This window comes from Lepidochelys kempii, chromosome 6, assembly GCF_965140285.1.
Source record: "Lepidochelys kempii isolate rLepKem1 chromosome 6, rLepKem1.hap1, whole genome shotgun sequence".
Taxonomy (NCBI): Eukaryota; Metazoa; Chordata; order Testudines; family Cheloniidae; genus Lepidochelys; species Lepidochelys kempii.
Window position 1 is genome coordinate 128,275,865 of NC_136385.1, and position 17,614 is coordinate 128,293,478.

The 17,614-nt window shown below is 44.3% G+C and overlaps 3 protein-coding genes across 9 annotated transcripts in view; 2 read left to right on the plus strand and 1 right to left on the minus strand.

The window, feature by feature from the left end:
• CDKL1 (cyclin dependent kinase like 1) overlaps positions 1 to 8,509 on the plus strand; it is a 34,011-nt gene extending 25,502 nt beyond the window's left edge. The window contains exons 6-9 of one of the 2 annotated variants that reach the window (XM_073350202.2): positions 1,030 to 1,112; positions 3,225 to 3,281; positions 3,572 to 3,727; positions 7,436 to 8,509. In XM_073350202.2, coding sequence (XP_073206303.1) covers positions 1,030 to 1,112; positions 3,225 to 3,281; positions 3,572 to 3,727; positions 7,436 to 7,543 — 404 coding nt within the window. In that variant the 3' untranslated portion in view covers positions 7,544 to 8,509. The remainder of the gene's footprint in view (positions 1 to 1,029; positions 1,113 to 3,224; positions 3,282 to 3,571; positions 3,728 to 7,435) is intronic. The other variant, XM_073350203.2, reaches the window with a different exon arrangement.
• A 2,893-nt stretch (positions 8,510 to 11,402) lies between these two features.
• DMAC2L (distal membrane arm assembly component 2 like) lies at positions 11,403 to 16,906 on the minus strand. Of its 6 annotated transcripts, none has more exons than XM_073350209.1 (5): positions 16,703 to 16,906; positions 15,115 to 15,225; positions 13,698 to 13,906; positions 12,686 to 12,857; positions 11,403 to 11,533 (listed from the first exon to the last, which is right to left on the minus strand). In XM_073350209.1, exons 2-5 carry the CDS (start codon positions 15,216 to 15,218, stop codon positions 11,419 to 11,421), a joined length of 600 nt encoding a protein of 199 aa, XP_073206310.1. In that variant the 5' UTR covers positions 15,219 to 15,225; positions 16,703 to 16,906; the 3' UTR covers positions 11,403 to 11,418. The 6 variants fall into 6 exon arrangements, with proteins under 6 accessions (XP_073206310.1, XP_073206308.1, XP_073206307.1 ...); XM_073350207.1 differs by having other exon boundaries at positions 15,115 to 15,277; positions 16,703 to 16,721; XM_073350206.2 differs by lacking the exon at positions 16,703 to 16,906 and adding an exon at positions 16,226 to 16,450 and having other exon boundaries at positions 15,115 to 15,277.
• The window catches only part of L2HGDH (L-2-hydroxyglutarate dehydrogenase), a 46,433-nt gene continuing 45,021 nt past the window's right edge, over positions 16,203 to 17,614 (plus strand). Inside the window, exon 1 of the mRNA XM_073350201.2 lies at positions 16,203 to 16,654. Coding sequence (XP_073206302.1) covers positions 16,563 to 16,654 — 92 coding nt within the window. The 5' untranslated portion in view covers positions 16,203 to 16,562. The remainder of the gene's footprint in view (positions 16,655 to 17,614) is intronic.

Consider the following 17,614-nt stretch of genomic DNA (forward strand, 5'->3'; position numbering starts at 1 on the left):
AAGTGTTGAAACACAGCATTCATCTGAGCGCTGGGCTGGCATAACCTTTCTAGCCCCCATTGTGAACAAAGCACGTCTTACGCCAACGATGCAGGAAAGCCCAAAACAAGCAGTAGCTCTTGCCAGTCATTCATTACAGCAGGGGACTGTTCCATCTTCTTAGGTTTGAGCAGGGGAGTTACTGGTTGATTTGTTTTCTTAATAAATGTATACGCAGCATCTCCAGTGTTGCCTTGTGTTAGAGTACCCCGTACACATCAGGACAGCACGGCTTGGCTTTGAGTCCTGCAGCCTGATCTCACAGCTGTTCATGCAGCACCCTCTAGCTCTCGCACGTGGACACGCATCTCTGTTTATGGTCAACCAACCAAAGACTTGCCCTTTAGAGTACTGCCAGGCCGTGATACCAGTATAGGTGCTTTATTTATGGGCACGCCTTTGCCCTTGCACGATATGCTCCTTGCTGCTATAGTGAAGTGCCTTTTAGGCTGTGGGACTCACAATTTGCCAGCGTGATGTAAACTGCCAAACAGTGAAGGAAAAAAACTAACCAGGCATTAATATTGAAAAATAAATCCCCCAGGCAACCATGGCTTGATTGTCACTACGCACAAAGCGTGGAAATTCAGACCCTGGTGGTAGCAGTGGAGATTGAAGGTTGGCTCTCCTGCTCCAAAAGCACAGGCTTCTATCACTTCTGCTACAAAAGACTCTCCATTAGCAATTATCGGTCTAAGGCCAATGACACACAGTTGAGCAGTTCTGATCCCATCTAGTAAAGTAGCATGAACTAGCCAATTCATTGCAACATAGTGATAGTTTTAAAAGTGATCAAGACTTTTAATCAGTGAGGTCAAGATGAATGATTAGTTTTTGTAAGTGAATGTTGTATTCGTTCTCTTGATGCCAGGATATCTATTTAAAAATCTTCTCGAGTGTAGTTTCAGCCTTGCTACCGGGTAAACTTGGAAAATGTGGCCTAGTAAAATATCTAATTCACCTGACTTGGCTTTTTATTTTTGATTAAAGGGGATCTTATTCCCAGGCATCAGCAAGTATTCAGCACTAATCAGTTCTTCAGTGGGGTGCGAATTCCAGATCCAGAGAACAAGGTGAGAGTGCCCTACACACTTGACTTGAGTCCAACACTAATTAGCAATTTGTATGCTATGCAAATGAGATGGTTGTGTTCTGGATAGAGAAGTGTTCTTGCTTTGACTCTCCTGGGGTGTGTAGTTAGGTTGTTGTTCACAGAGCTGCGTGCAGGGCTCCAATTAAGCGATAACTGATTGAGATTCAAGGCATTTCCTAGGGATTAATGACCTGATGGAAGGAACTGATGGCCTGTGGCACAGCTAAAAGCCATTGATCCTGACCCGTCAGTATTCCGCATGAAAAGTGCTACACTGAGGCGATCATTGCTATTGGACACAGCAAACGCCAAACGCGGACAGGTCGTAGGCCCCGATTCTGCAAAAACTGAAACACGTGCTTCACTTTAAGCATGTGAGTAGTGCCATTCAACTCATGAGCATGAGTCTTTGTAGGAGAGGTCTGCGTGGGCTTAATTTTTAAACCCAACTGGACCCAAACCCACCCATTGTGGGCCCAAGAGGGCCAAGTCGTTTTCTGACCCAAGTCTGGTTCTTCCCCCAAACTTGAGTCAGTGTTGCTGCCACCTTCTGCCCATGGGGTTGGCAGCAGCCCCAGCTGCTGCCCTCTGCTGCACTGTGTGTGCATTGCCGAGCAAGAGGTGCCCCGACTCCTTGGCATGCTCACCCTGCAGGGTGTGTTGCATGGCCTGCAGGAGCAGGACACACAGCCGCTGCTGTGCCGACCCCACAGGCAGGGGGAGGGAACCCGACCCAGCCTGAGCCCGAGAGGGTCAGGTTGTTTTCTGACCCAACCCGACCACAACCTGGTGTTTCCAGTGGGGTCCCATCAGATTTGGGTTGGGTTGCAGAACTCTACTTTGTAGGGTCAGGCCAACAGAAACCAGAGATGGAAAAGCCCCTTGTTACCAGCTCTGCTTGTCCCTCTGCTTGTTTGGGATTGTTCCCTGCAGTATGTACTTGAAAGTCTGTCCAGTCCAGTGTTCAGTGACCCAAAGAGGGCTCTTGCCATATCCACTGGGAGACTGTTTTTTAGGTGACTTTAGCTCAGTCATGTCTTGTTTGGTTGGTTTTCCAATCTGATCGGTTTAAACTTTCCTTTGATCATTTTTATCCTCTCACCCCTAATCTGATTCACTCAGACTTCTAAACAATTCCTCTTCTTGGTGTTTACTTGCATCTGATACTTGCAGATGGTTCTTATTCCATCTTAGTTATTGTTATATGATCAATACATGTGTAATTACTTTAATATTTTCTCGTGGTTTAATCCTCAGAGACTTTTGTTATTTTGTTGTTCCTTGTCTTTAATCCTCTATAAAATTCCTTTCAGTTTATCTAACACTGGATATACTGGATTCAGATCATCATGAGCCATGACTGCAGAAAAATGTGGGTGCCAGGAGCAAACCGAACAAAACAATAAGCAAATTGTTATTCAATCAGTGTGTGTTTATTCGGTAACTGTGTACTCAAGTATCTTTAAAATGCCGTTGATTGTGAAATAGGCTGAGTTGGAAGTGAAAAGAGATGATGAATGCATCATATGTAGGGCCCTACCAAATTCCTGGCCATGAAAAATGCATTACAGACCGTGAAATCTGGTCTCCCTTCCGGGATGGGCGGCCGGAGAGCGGCGGCTGCTGACTAAGGGCCCAGCTCTGCAGGCAGCAGGGCAGAAGTAAGGGTGGCAATATCCTATCTGGCCATCCTAACTTCTGCGCTGCTGCTGGCTGCGGCTCTGCCTTCAGAGCTGGGCTCCCAGGGCCAGCAGCTGCCGCTCTCCAGCTGCCCGGCTCTGAAGGCAGCGCCACCGCCCCCAGCAGCCAGAAGCAAGGGTAGCAATACTGCAACCCCCCCCACAATAACCTTGTGACCCCCCCCCCAACTCCTTTTTGTGTCAGGACTCCTACAATTACAACACTGTGAAATTTCAGATTTAAATAGCTGAACTCGTGACATTTATGATTTTTAAAATCCGATGACTGTGAATTTGACCAAAATGGACCATGAATTTGGTAGGGCCCTAATCATGTGGTGTGGAAAGCACGTTCGTGATGACACCCTGATAATTGAAACAGTTACTAATGTAAATATACTTCCCCCCCCCAGGAGCCACTAGAATTGAAATTCCCTAACATTTCATATCCTGCGCTAGGACTAATGAAGGTAAGCGAAGTACAGTCTGTGGTGAAGTACTGAGTTCACACTTAATCTCTATGTAGATTATCCAAGAGAAGGATAATTCAGTGTTAGCCACCTGCGTGTGTGACATGGCTTGGGGAATTCTGTGTTGACTCTTAACCCTGGAAAACGCGGACTCCAAGGATCCATTAAAGAAACCCCAGAGCCCACAGATGTTCATTAAAACCAGCTGCTTTTAACATCTGTAATGTTGTAACCCCACTGAACACAAAAAGACCACCTGTGTGATCCTTAGCTGTATGACGTTTGCTTAGGGCTGCCTTCATATGGACCCTGCTGAGAGGCTCACATGTGAACAGTTACTGCAACATCCGTACTTTGACAGCATGAGAGAAACAGGAGATTTGGGAAGGGAACATGAAAAAGCCACTCGGAAACCAACCCGGCCAACTCGAAAGCACATGCCAGGGGTAAGATTTACTTCGTAGTGTTCAGTGCCCCATAGCCTCAGGTAGGAGCTTGTTTCCCTTTTGTAGCTTCCAGCTGGAGGAGCTGGAGTTCCTACACCTGCAGTTTTCAGGGAGATGAGGATCCCCCCAGATCAGACCAGCAGTGGGCTGCAGAAATGGGTGGTTCTGACTTGTAACCCAAGAAGACAATTACCTGCCTTGCTAACAAGCCAGCCCAGTGCAATCTGAACTTCAGGCCAGATCTTCATTGAGACACTGAGGGGTGAACAGGAGACAAGTGTAATTAGCCAGAGCCAGTTAGAAATGAAAATGCCTGACAGAACGCTGTCATGAGAGTTATTAGATTCAGACTAGCTCATGCTCTCTTGCTTTGCGGGGTAAGCTCTTCGCACAACCCAGCGGCTCCTTGCATCCCTCCCCCACAAGCTTCCTGTGTGCCACCCTCCTCTGTTTCAGGGACTCCCTGAAACTATTCCCACCCCCTCCTGCCCCCGGAACAGAGGCTCTGTGCCCTCCCTACCATCATACTCATTTCTTTCTGCCTGGGAGATAAGTCATTCAAGGGGTCAGCATTTGAAACTGTACTGGAGGCCGGGCAGAGCTGAGATGGGGATGGTGGTGATGCTGGTAGGTGTAAGAGCTGCCATCAGCTGGCTTGTCTCTCTATAGACAATTGCAGAGATGATTGAAACTGCTGGCTCTACTAACTAGGTGCCAGGGCTCCGAGTCCGCTCTCCCCGCTTCCCTTTCCTCCTTCCAGTTTCTGATTTTTACCAAAATTACTAGTGTTCTGCCCCGTGGTGCCTAGACCATTCGCTGACATTTTGGAATTCGTCAGATGTGGTATTCCAAAGGGCATGCAATACATACACACACAGAGAGAAATGCCGTCAAGCCAAGCGTCTGGATCTTTGCTTCGCTCGGCCAATAAAACTGCACACCCTGAATAAACGCTGACGTACCAAATGCAGCCGCCTCTCTGCTTGGCAACACAGGTTGCCATGAACACATAACCCAGGCGTTCTGGTCACTACACTGGCTTCCTGTTGTCCTGCAGTACAGCCCAAGGTCTCTAATATTGATGCTCTCAGTCCTCCAAGGGATTTGCACTAGCCATCTGTGAGTTCATCTTTCCTTCTGACCTTCCACAACAGCTGCATTCCACTGGAACACTGAAACAGCCACACTGGGTTACACCAAGGGCCCATCTAGCCCAGTATCCTGTCTTCCGACAGTGGCCAATGCCAAATGATCCAGAAGGAATGAACAGAACAGGGCAATCATCAAATGATTCCCTGTCGTCCACTCCCAACTTCTGGCAGTCAGAGGCTATGGATACCCAGAGGATTGGGTTGCATCCCTGACCATTTTGGCTCATAGCCATTGCTAGACTGATCCTTCATGAATGTATCTAATTCTCTTTTGAACCCCATTATAGTTTTGGCCTTCACAACATCCCCTGGCAACTAGTTTCACAGGTTGACTGTGAATTGTGTGAAGTACTTGCTTTTGTTTGTTTTTTACTTGTGGCCTATTAATTTCATTGGGTGACACCTGATTCCTCTGTTATGTGAAGGAGTAAATAAACTTCCTTATTTACTTTCTCCACACTAGTCATGATTTTATAGACCTTTATCATATAATCGTCTCTTTTCCAAGCTGAAAAGTCCCAGTCTTATTAATCTCTCCTCATATGGAAGCTGTTCCATACCTTTAAACATTTTTGTTGCCCGTCTCTGTATCTCTGCCATTTGTACTGTATCTTTTTTGAGATGGGGCAACCAGATCTGCATGCAATATTCAGGATGTGGATGTACCAGGGGTTTATACAGTGGCATTATGACATTTTCTGTTTTATTACCTAGTCCCTTCCTAATGGTGCCAAACATTCTGTTTGCTTTTTTGACTGCCACGTGAGCAGATGTTTTCAGAGAACGATTCACAATGACTCCAAGATCATAGAATCTCAGGAGGTCATCTAGTCCAACCCCCTGCTCAAAGCAGGACCAATCACCAATTTTTGCCCCAGATCCCTAAATGGCCCCCTCAAGGATTGAACTCATAACCCTGGGTTTAGCAGGCCAATGCACAAACCACTGAGCTATCCCTCCTCTGAGATCACTTTCTTGAGTGGTAATGGCTAACTTAGATCCCATCATTTTGTACGTATAGTTGGGATTATTTTTGCACTTGTGCATTACTTTACATTTATCAACAATTTGTTGCCCAGTCAACCAGTTCTGTGAGATCCCTTTGTAACTCTTCAGTCTTCTTTGGACTTAACTATCTTGAGTAATTTTGTATCGTCTGGAAATTTTTCTTCCTCACTGTTTACCCCTTTTTCCAGATCATTTGTGAATATGTTGAGAAACACTGGTCCCAATACAGATCCCTGGGGGACACCACTATTTACCTCTCTCCATTCTGAAAACTGACCAGCTATTCCAACCCTTTATTTCCTTTCTTTTAACCAGTTACTGATCCATGAGAGTATGTTCCCTCTTATCCATGACTTGCTTACTTTGCTTAAGTCTAGACCATTTGGTGAGGGACCTTCTTAAAGTCCAAGCACACTATATCCACTGGATCACCCTTGTCGACATGTTTGTTGACTCCCTCGAAGAATTCTAATAGATTGGTGAGGCATGATTTCCCTTTACAAAAGCCGTGTTGACTCTTCACCCAACAAATCTTGTTCATCTATGTGCTGATCTGTTCTGTTCCTTGCTACAGTTTTAACCCATTTGTCTGTTACTGAAGTCAGACTTACTGGCCTGTAATTGGCAGGATCACCTCTGGAGCATTTTTTAAAAATTGGTGTCATATTAGCTGTCCTCCAGTCCTCTGGTACAGAATCTGATTTAAGTGACAGGTTACATACCACACTTAGTAGTTCTTCAATTTCATATCTGAGTTCTTTCAGAACTCTTGGGTGAATACCATCTAGTCCTGGTGACTTATTACTAGGGCTGTTGATTAATCACAGTTAACTCATACAATTCACTCAAAAAAATTAATCGTGATTCATCGCAGTTTCAATTGCACTGTCAGCCCTACTTATTACTGTTTAATGTATCAGTTTGTTCCAAAACTTCTTCTACTGACACTTCAATCTGGGACAGTTCCTCAGATTTGTCACCTAAAAAAGAATGGCTCAGATGTGGGAATTTCCCACACATCTGCTGAAGTTAAGACTGATGGAAACAATTCATGGATCAAATCAATGCCCCTTTGTCATGTGACTGACTGATGATGATACTAGTCTTTTACCTGCCTGTCAACTCTGCTCGGCGTCCCCTTCAGGTTCCCCACTTTTGACCCTTTGACCCTCACACCTGTCCTTGTTTTTTCTGTTGCCTCCCGTAATTATGTGAGTCCTGGACCCAGTGGATCCTCCCCTTAGGCTGGGGGAGGGTCCTTTTGCCATGGGCAGGCTTGCACCCATCCACCTCCCCAGAACCCAATATGAACATAAATTATTTGCTCAAGATAAATGGGTTGAGTAAAATTTTGAAGAGCTGTTGCAAGGCAAGTTGTATAATCCCATGAACAAATGCATATCTACTCTGGGTCTCTAAATGTGCGAAGTGCAAAATTGTTTTATGTAGTGCAAATATTTTCAAATGGCTTACAGTATCATTTAGAAAATGAAATGCATAAAATTACTTCAAATTCCTGTGAAAGTATAAACTGTGATTTCTGCTTTAGTTACAGTACCTGCCTCAGTTAACCAGCAGTAACATTTTACCAGCTTTGGATAACAAGAAGTTGTATAGCAACACAAGAAAATTAAACTACCATTTCCCCAACATCTAACAAGACGGCAAGTCACTACTAAGAGAGAGCTATTTATTGTTCAAAGCGCAAGCCTTCAACAGTTTCTAAAAGGAAGACTTACTGTGAAAAACTAAATTAATGGAAATTTTACAATAGGCACATAAGTGATCTCTGAAGTTAGTTTATGGTGTGTCACCATAGGGAGTTCAGAGCTGCATGCTAATCAGTATTCTATGTATAAAGGAGAACATAAGTGTTTTGTTTTTGTTTTGTGATTATCTTGTGGTTCAGCATTACCAAGAACCACTGCTTACAGCATGTGACTTTAATAAACCACATTGAGTGCCTGTATTCCAGACTGCAGTAAAGTCAAAAGCATGCCAAATACACTCGTTTCAGAAAGTCCCATTGTGTCAAAGCATTAAAAATAATGAAAAAATATACTATATATTACACAGCACTAGATAGTTGAAACACTTATGCGTATGCATAATTTAATTCACATGAGCAGGACCAACAGTGGGACTCACAGTGTGAGTAAAGTTATTTGTGTGAGTTTGTAAGAATGGGGCTGGAGACTGTTCAGCTAATTGGAGCATTCACTCAATTGGCTGAACATGGTAAAATATATTTTTTTAAGTGCAAATAACGTGTTAGGAACATTAGAAAAGCCTCAGGTAAATGTAATGGAATGCCCAGTGGACTACAGCATTGTCACTGATGGCGGGGACAATAAAATAGATACACACTCTTTTAGTAAAACTTTGCTGTTGCTTTTAGGTTTCCCCTGCCTTTCCCTTTCTGGCATTACCAAGAGATTTCACTCGTTGTTTGATCAGTACCAGAAACCGCTCACCTGTGGTTTATAGTACTAGAAAGGAATGGGCAGGAAGGCCTCCTAAATATCTATACTAGGATAAATCTCATTTCTTTGTGTAATCTCAGGATGTAATACTTTATTGGTTCTGAATAAAAATTAATGTAGCTCACCTTTCTATTTGTATGTCTTTAATATCGGTAGTACAACCTCAGAAGTATTCACAGCTGTTTGAAGTCCAGAGAAAGTAGTATTCTTCTGAATACTATCAGAGGTCTAATGCAGTTCAAAAACTTGACATTGTTTAAGTGGGGCAGATAGCCAGACATAGTCTTGTGAGGACAGATTAACCGATTTGTTTTATACTTTAATGTTCAGATAAGTGGACTAATACATTTTATATCATTTAATCTCAAGCATTGTCCCCTATGTATTTGCTTGGTTATGTCCTTTTTCAGGGGGAAAAATTAAATTTCAGTGTTTTATATAGGAATAAATCATCCAGCCTTGCATTTTTGTGATAGAACAGAGCAATTATGCTGTATAGTTAAGTAGCACGTAGGCTGTGTGTCAGATCATGGACCTGATCTTGTGAACTGTAGGCTGTACTGGAGTTCCATATTCCAAGCACAGTTCCTGCCATGGCCACCCTCTGAAGAGTAGGAATATTGGTATTGCCACGGGATCAGCCCTTGAGGTCCATCTAGTCCAGAATCTTGTGTCAGATGCTTCAGAGGAAGATGTGAGCACTCCATAGAAGGCAGATGTGAGATAATCTGCCCCTACCTCATCCTGATCTCTAATAGTCAGAGATTGGCCTAAACCCAATAGTACAAACCCCAAGGGAACTCACAGAGCTTGATTCTGCTCTCATTTGTACTGACGAAGTATGAGTAATCTGTGAAAGTCAAGTTACATCTATGTATGTAAGATCAAAAACCAGGTCCGCTGATACTAGCAGGGTCCTAAGGCTCCTTCACCAGCGCTCTTGTAAGTAGGTGGAATTGCTAGTACACTTCACCTAACAGTAGATTAGTGGGACACTTCCATTTGCATTTTCTTGAAAGTGTTTTAGGCTGTTGCTTTCCCTAACAGTCTCTCTAATTTTCCCTCATCACTATACGTCACTTAATTAAATCCCAAGGCCTGTTCCAGTAGAAAAGCCCACTCACTGGTAAGGAAAAAGCTAGAGTGCAGAGACTAAAACTATCTCCTGCCATCCGTGGATTCTGGGAGAGCAGCAGCTGTAGGGGGCTACATGATAGCCTGTTTAAAAAAATTACACTGATTATATTTTTTCCTCAAAGATTCCCCCTTCCCACTCAGCGCTCCTCTGTGGCCATATTTCTTCCTGAAGAGCCTTCTAGTTGAGTAGCAGAGTTCACTAATAGAGGCACCCAATGTTGGAATTATTATTATTTACGAAGAGTATTACCACACCACTAATGTAACCATTCATTCCTTTGTTAAATCCAAAGGCCAAATGGTATTTATACAATTGCTCTAAACACGCCTAAAGCGTAAATAGTAAACAATTTACTATATCCAGACAGTAACACAACACTTATCATTTGATCAGGATACTTACGAATGGGCTAAACCCCAGGGTGCTTAGACCCATCTTGGTCAGCTCCAGCGTGGTCGGCCAATGAATCTTTTCAGAGTTTACTTTTTATGCGCTTTAACAAACAAGTGATGGCATGGCCAAGTACTGACTTTAGCTAAAAAAACAATTTGAGACAATTCATCCTTAATTCCAGATCAGACTGTATTTCTCCCCAAGGCCTTTCCTCCCTCTCTCTGCCCCCTTCTCCTTGCTGACCAATAGTATTTCTTTTGCATCTGGGTTCATACAGGCCCTAATTTTTAAGATGACACTGATATGTGGGGTGGGAAGGACCATGCAGGTCATTTTAAGACACAATCTCAGTCTTATTTAAAACCATCCACAATCATCCCTGTTGGTCAGAGGCCTTTTTAGAAACCTTTCCTTATGTTTTAGTTATTCTTTGAACCAGACATCCTCTCTACTTCATTCCTTCTAGCCTTATAATTCACTATTTTCAAGGCCCTTCCTTCTACTTACTAGTCAGGGCTGTTCTTTAAGCTAACTTTAATTCTTTCATTTCATACTGATCCTAAAATAAATATCAGCTCAGCTTTACTGTCCCCAAATTGCTGAGCATATACCCTCCAAGATACAGGTCAGTGAGTCTTTCAGAATGGACAAGTTGTTCAAATGGGACAAACAACGGATGTTCTCCATTCTGCTCTGCATTAAATTTGAGGGAGAAAGGATTTAAAGGAGAGAGAAAAAGCAACAGGTACAACCCAGAAAAGATTCCCCGAGTGGAAGAGAAAAAAGAAACATTCAGGGCTGTCAAGAGACTGAATAGAAGTTTTCACTCTCCCCTTCTGGGAACTCTCAACATACAACTGTGGAGTTAGCAAGAACCTTGCTCCCCTGCCCTGGCAATTCCCTGCAAGCCCTTCTTTGCCCTCCCCACAGAAGCCTGGAAGGGATTCATAAAAGCACTATAACCCTTTTGAAGGCAGACCACCTCTCTCAACTTGGCACAAGTATAAACTATTTGTTACTAAATTAAGTCATTTCATGAAGTGCACCCAAACCTGTTCAGTGGTAGGTACTAGGCCTAATTAAGCCCAAAGTGGTTTAAAGCAATAGCTGGTGCAAGGGCATCCACAAGAAAACCTGCTTCTTCACAGGACAACCGTGCTCGGCCTACCAGCTGCAGTCCCTTGGAAAAGTCAGAGCCTGTCTTTGAAAAAACTACCCCGAATTTCTTTCCATTTGGATTTGACTGAAATTGGTTTTCAAGAGTGTTTACTAAAACTTCACCATACACATTGGTAACATGTTTACAGAATTGCATTCACTGTAGTTAAGTGAAAGCACAAATTAAGTTCAACTACATTTCATTGAGATTGATTTTTTTTTTTAAATAGCTTCAAAGCTATGGATGAGAGATCTTCTTCCATGAGGAAATATAAGCATTGTGAAAACTATATAACCCACATAGTTCAAGGAGACTGAATATTATGAAATAAGACACCTCAGAATTATGTAAAGATGCCTTTATTCTAAATCTAATTCCAGCTCCAGTGATGGCTTTGATTTCTTAAGGATCTGAACAGTAGTTTCTTTCTCTCTTATCCCAGGAAGGTCACTCAGAAATAAATATTCAAGGTTCCTATAAATATATAAAAAGTCAGTCAGAGGCTACTTTACAAGACAGAGTGATTAATTTCAAAAGCACAGATACTTTCATGCTTAAATTAATTATACATACGATGAGATTCTGGGGGGGTGTAGGTGTTTCAAAGAATTTTTAATAGGGAGCCAATATTTTCAAAATTGGTTACCTACAGTTTTCAGAGGTGCTTAGTAGCTACAAGCTTCCATTGATTCATTTCTTAAAGTGAACAAGGTGCTTTGCTGACAAAAATGAAGACAAGACCCCTGCCCCACATACCATCCTGCTCTTTTTATCTTACTTTTTATTACTATCAGAAGTCCTCCTAGTAACTTACTAAGGCCGTGAAAGCCAAACTAGTTCCTCTTCACCATTAGCAAGGACTTTGTCAATATTTATACTCCTGTATAATAAACAAAGAGTGCACTGTTGAATAGGGGCTTCACTGGCATACTGCCTTCCATGCAGGGTTTGAAAAACAAACAAGGCCTCTATCCCAAAGACCTCAGGAGCTAAATCAGACACAGCTAAAGGAAAGTGGTTAAAGAAAACAAAGATAATAGGAGGTGCAGTGTGTTGTAAATGCCAGGGTTGATATTTTTTTGTTTGTTTTTGTTTTACATTGAGGAGAAAGGGATGGGGTGCTCAATGGCAGAAAGCAAGGTGAAAGTGCGTGGTTAGTTCCTAGTAGTCCAAAGGTGGCAGGTAAACGTACTAATCTACTGCACTTGCAGAGACAATGCCTCAGCACAGGGACAGCATGGTCTGCTGTAATCTGTTGAGCAACCAACATTTCTGAATCTCACCTACAAAAGGGGACGTGAAAAAAGGTTAACTCTGAGGACATGATGCAGCTGAGGATTCACATACTCTTAGGCTTCCTACTTTCAGCACCATAGCCTACAGTTCTACTTACTGAATTGCTGTTAGGTTAATGGGTTTGTTAGATTTTTGTGTGTTAATTCAAACTACTAAAATTGATTTCTCAGAACAGCCCACACCGTTTTTGCTTTCATTGTACGTCAAAGACTACTGAAATCTAATGTAAACAAACAAACGAATGTCAGTAATCCAATACTATTCTAAACAGACAAATATGGCAACAGCTAGAAAAGCCGTGTTCTACAAGACATTCCCTCAATGGCTCACGTTAGTTTGTGGAGTGATATGATGCCTTTATCTGTGACATTCCCACAGGAAATTATCATCAGACGCAGGAGACTTTTCTGTAAGCTCTCAGTCTCACTGATCCTCTGCAGACATTCATCCTGGATATAAATACAGTTGCTCAGCTTAATTTCCTCAACGTGTCTGAGACCATCTGGAAAAGAGAAAAAATCATAATACAAGGAGCAAACTGTATAAGATGCTGCCAACGAGTTTGTAGTTCTTATTCTCATGCTTCCATAAACTGGTGGCAACAGACGCCTGCATATGGAAGAGCCATAATGCATCATGAATTATTGTACTTTACTCTGCAGCAATCCCACTGGCTTCACAATCACAAAAGCATGACTAAGGTTCTAAGGGCTTTTATACGGAAGTAGGCAAATGACAGAAAATCAGCATGCCCAGCATGACTGATAAGTGCTGAACTAACAATGCAATTATGCAAGAAATTTAAGAGGACTTGCAAAGAAAAAAGAAGAGTGTGTGTCCCATGTTTGTTCTTTGTTTAGTAAAAGATGACTGAAAGGCAACAAGTTTTTAAAAATTCTGCTTCTTTTAAATTAGAAATGCAGAGCTTACTTATCTGGCTTTTCCTAGAAAAGACTATGGCTTCACAAATACCAAAAACTGACACATGATTTAGAGTAAGTTTTTTATACAGAAAATTTAAAACCCTGGTTTGCATTAATGCATATTGACCTATGAACTTATTTAACTATTAAAGCTTTGTTCCAATTATTTAATGCTCTTCCCTCTTCAAGTAATGGCTGACAAAGCTCCCAATCCATCTGTATCCTAAAAGGAGATCTCCAGCAAAAACAGAGGTACAATCTGATATTTCTCAATTAAAACACAAACATTTTTCTTTTAAAAATCAAGCCTTCTCTATGATTCACAAAGAAACGAAAAAAAGACACAACCGCTCAGTCTTTGATGCAAATGGATGAATTTTAAGGACAATATATAATTTGCAAAGCTGCGTCTTGGTTACCCAAATAATCAAATCCTCTGTACATGATGCAGGACTCTGTGGCATCGATTGCTTGTATCTTGTATTTTCCTAAAGGCCCTGTTGGGAGACCATTGTAGTCATGCTGCCATTTATCATAGCCTTGGAAACGAACCAGCGCTCCACACCGCAGAAGCCATTCAGAAGCTGCTCTATCAGGGCCAACAGCCTGTATACGTTCATAGTCTACCCTGTCAATGTAGAACAAACATTTAGATCTTCCTATACGAACGTACAGCTTTATCACATTTGCAGCCCTATTACTGCACAATAAATATTTTTAAGCGTATGATGAAAGAAAAAGAGAAAGATAGGATTGAGTCCCAGGGCAGTGGTTTACACCAACTTATTAAGTCTGCCCTATTTTTTTTTTTTTAAAATCTGGTAACCTGTGTTAATTTATATTTTAAATGAAAAATAAATTTTGGTAATGTAACGAAGAAAAATATTGCTAGCTGATTTGTCACTTGTATTTCTCTTGAACTAATCCTCCCCTTCTCTCTGTGCTCAGCATTCTACCTCTGCCAACCCATGTACTCATTAAGTTGCTCTACCTTATTAATTCAAAACTACTTGGTAGGCATGAAAATGCTACACAAGTATTGCAAAAGCATGAAATAAGCAGAGAAGTGTGTATGCAGGTGATATCCAGCATCAGCCCAGGATAAGGCTTTACAACAGTGTTTGGGATTTTGCCTCCCGAGTCAGTTTTGAGTCCATCACAGATTGCTACATATGTGTCATTCCTGACATCTCTTTCCTCAAGATTTACTAGTACTACAAAGGGACACACCCCAGGAATTAGTTAAAATCCTGGGATCTATTCTGTGAGGATGCTTCTTAGGACTTGGTGGAGAATGCTGAAGAAGACTGAATGCAGACTATGAATGTCTGACATTTGTTATTGGTAGAGAAATAATTACATTTTAACTTTTTTTAAAACAAAAAACCTGTTAGTTCAACTAAATTACATTAGGAAAGATAACTCTTTAGAGCGCCTTCTGAATACATAAAGGAAATTTAGAATGCTAGAACCAGAATTTAAATGCTAATGGAATCAAGGCCAAAGGAAGATGGGGATTTATGAAGCTAGAATTTAAATTCTAACTACTCTCAACCAAGATAAATAAAATTACCCCACAACATACTGATTAAAGCACACACTTTCCTTTGTAAATCAGTGATTTTGTTACTGGAAAATGTAAGAAACAACCAATATCTGACAACAGCATACTATTTGAAAAGAAAAACACTTTTAAAAGAGAAAACTCTCTCCTGTTCTGTGACTTGTAACTGGCTACTGTTGCTTTTGTATTAATTGATTATCCACGCTATATAGCGATGTGCATCAGAGCTTTTAACTAGCACATGAACTATTAAACACATCTGTTTTTCTTACTTGTTAAAAACTGCATTCAGCCATCCCCATAAGTGCCTGCATGCACCTGGGGCTGACAGTTTCTTTAAGCTGTGCACTGGTTGTATGAACTTTCCCAACAGCATCGTAGAACTGAAAGAGAGGTTTACTGAAATTTCAGTTTGGTGCCTCTGTCCTCTTGCCACTAGTCACATACAAAGAAAACATATATTACAGGTATTTTGTTTTGTTTAAATAACACTATGTCACTTAATTGGAGGATATTTTTAATGTTTTAGCAATTACAGATAGGAATGTATGTCATCAGATGCATCCCATTGACTGGCAGCCTGAAAAATGCTGAAGTGCTAAGAAAGAAATGTTATAGTTAAATCTGCAACTTGGAATCAAAGATCAATTTTGTTTTCAAATTTTAAACACATGGCATCTGCATGTAAATAAATGCTAAGTAGTTTATATTCACAGCCACACCACCTGTTGTTGATCTAATTTAGTCAGGCCACACCACTAAGAAGAGCTAGTGCAGGTTGGAGAAGTCTCCTAAATGGACTCTCTAGCACAGGGGTGGACAAACTATGGCCTGTGAGCTGTTTTAAGCAGGCCTACAAGCTCCCGCTGGAGAGCAGTGTCTGGGGTTTGCCCCGCTCCAGTGTTCCAGCCGGGGCACGGGGTCAAGGGCCGCACCACATGGCTACTGGAAGCTGCAGCATGGCCCCGCTCCAGCTCCTACATGCTCCAATGGCCCCCTCTGGTACTCCAATGGGAGCCGCAGGGGCGGTGCCTGCGGACAGGGCAGCGTGCAGAGCCGCCTGGCCGCACCTCTGCGTAGGAGCTGGAGAAGGGACGTGCCACTGCTTCTGAGAGCCACTTGAGGTAAGTGCCACTCAGAGCCTGCACCCCTGAGCCTCTCCCTATGCCCCAACCCCCTGCCTCAGCCCTGATCCCCCTCCCGCCCTCCAAACCCATCGATCCCAGCCCAGAGCACCCTCCTGCACCCTAACCCTCTCATCCTTAGCCCCACCCCAGAGCCCACACCCCAATCCCCTGCCATCTGAACCCCTCAGTCCCAGCCCGGAGCCCCCTCCCACACGCCTCATTTCTGGCCCCCCAGCCCCATTCTGCCAGCGCTCACGGCCCGCCATTCAACGACGATTCCCAGGCGCGGCCCTCGGCCCACCCCCGCTCGAGCCGAATCCGCTCCTCGGGGGGCCCCGCGGCGGGCTGGAGACCGCCCTGAGCGCCTCCGACCGGCCGGCCCGGGCTAGTGGTCGGGGGCGGGCTGGCCCGGCGAGGCGGCGGGCTGCCCTGAGCTCGCCCTGGCCGGGCACGGCCTTCCCGCCCCCCTGAGGCAGCGCGGGCCCTGCCCCGGGGGCCGGAGGAGGAGCCCGGGGGCCCGCCATGGCTAGCGGGGCTGTGGGAGGAGCGGGGCGGGCCCGGGCTCCGAGAGCCGCCGCCGGGACGAGCCCAGGATGCCGCTGCTGCTGCGGGCGGGCCGGGCCTGGGGCCGGGCGCGCCTGACCGGGCTGGGCCGGGCCGCGGGGCACCCGCGCCGCCGCAGTAGGTGAGGCCGCCGGGGACGGAGCTCGGCCGCGCCCGGCCCGGCGCTAACCTGGGCGGGGGGTAGGGGCGGGACTGGAACCGGGCCGCGTGTGGACGCGCTGACTTCGGAGTAGACGGAGCCGAAGTGGATTCAGTCAGGGTTGGCCCGAACCAGGCGAGCCTGCCGGGGGGCGGCGCCCGCGGAGCCGAGCTGGCTCCCGTTCGCCCGCTGGCCGGGTGGGGGCTGGCGGGACGGGGACGGGGACGGGGCAAGTCCGAGCTGGGGCCTGCCTCTGCTGCTCCCCTTCGCCCCTGGTGCAGAGGCCGGCCGGGGGCCGCGGGGCGGGCTGTGTTCGTGATCTTGCGCCTTGCTAAATTTGGTCACTGGCTCCTTTGGTCGTGTTGGCTAGGGACAGAAGCTGCAGCTCTCCCAGCCGTTTGCTGTAGGCTGAGTAACTCCAGTCCCTGCTCCCGGCCAGGCTACTGCGTAGAATATTGCATCGTTGTTGCAGGGGATCAGGTATACCTGGAGTTGATGGCTCTAGATTACTCTGTCATAGCTAGAGCCCTGCAAATTCACGGCTATCTGCTTTATATCCACATCTGAAGGTATCCGTGGGCCATGTTTGCGGATCGCAGATGGATGCGGGTACAGGGCTCTAGTCTTAGCTTCTCAGAAATGGTCACTCCATTAGGCATCAAGCCTGTATTACAAAATGGATGCTTTGTTATGTTCACAGCATGCAACCAGAAGTGAGATAGAAAACATAAATACTGTTGCTAGACGGTTGCAATGTAACACTACTTTATTTCTTAGAATTCAGAACAAGTAACACACGAACCTCAAAACACACAGAGAGAAAACAGGCTGCTCTCTAAGTCACTGAGGCACAGCTCACCCCACCTGGCTCTTTTCAGATTCTCTGTCTGCTGTGCTCATGCTTTGCTACAGAGCCATCCAGGCTCTAGGCTGCAAGCTGGA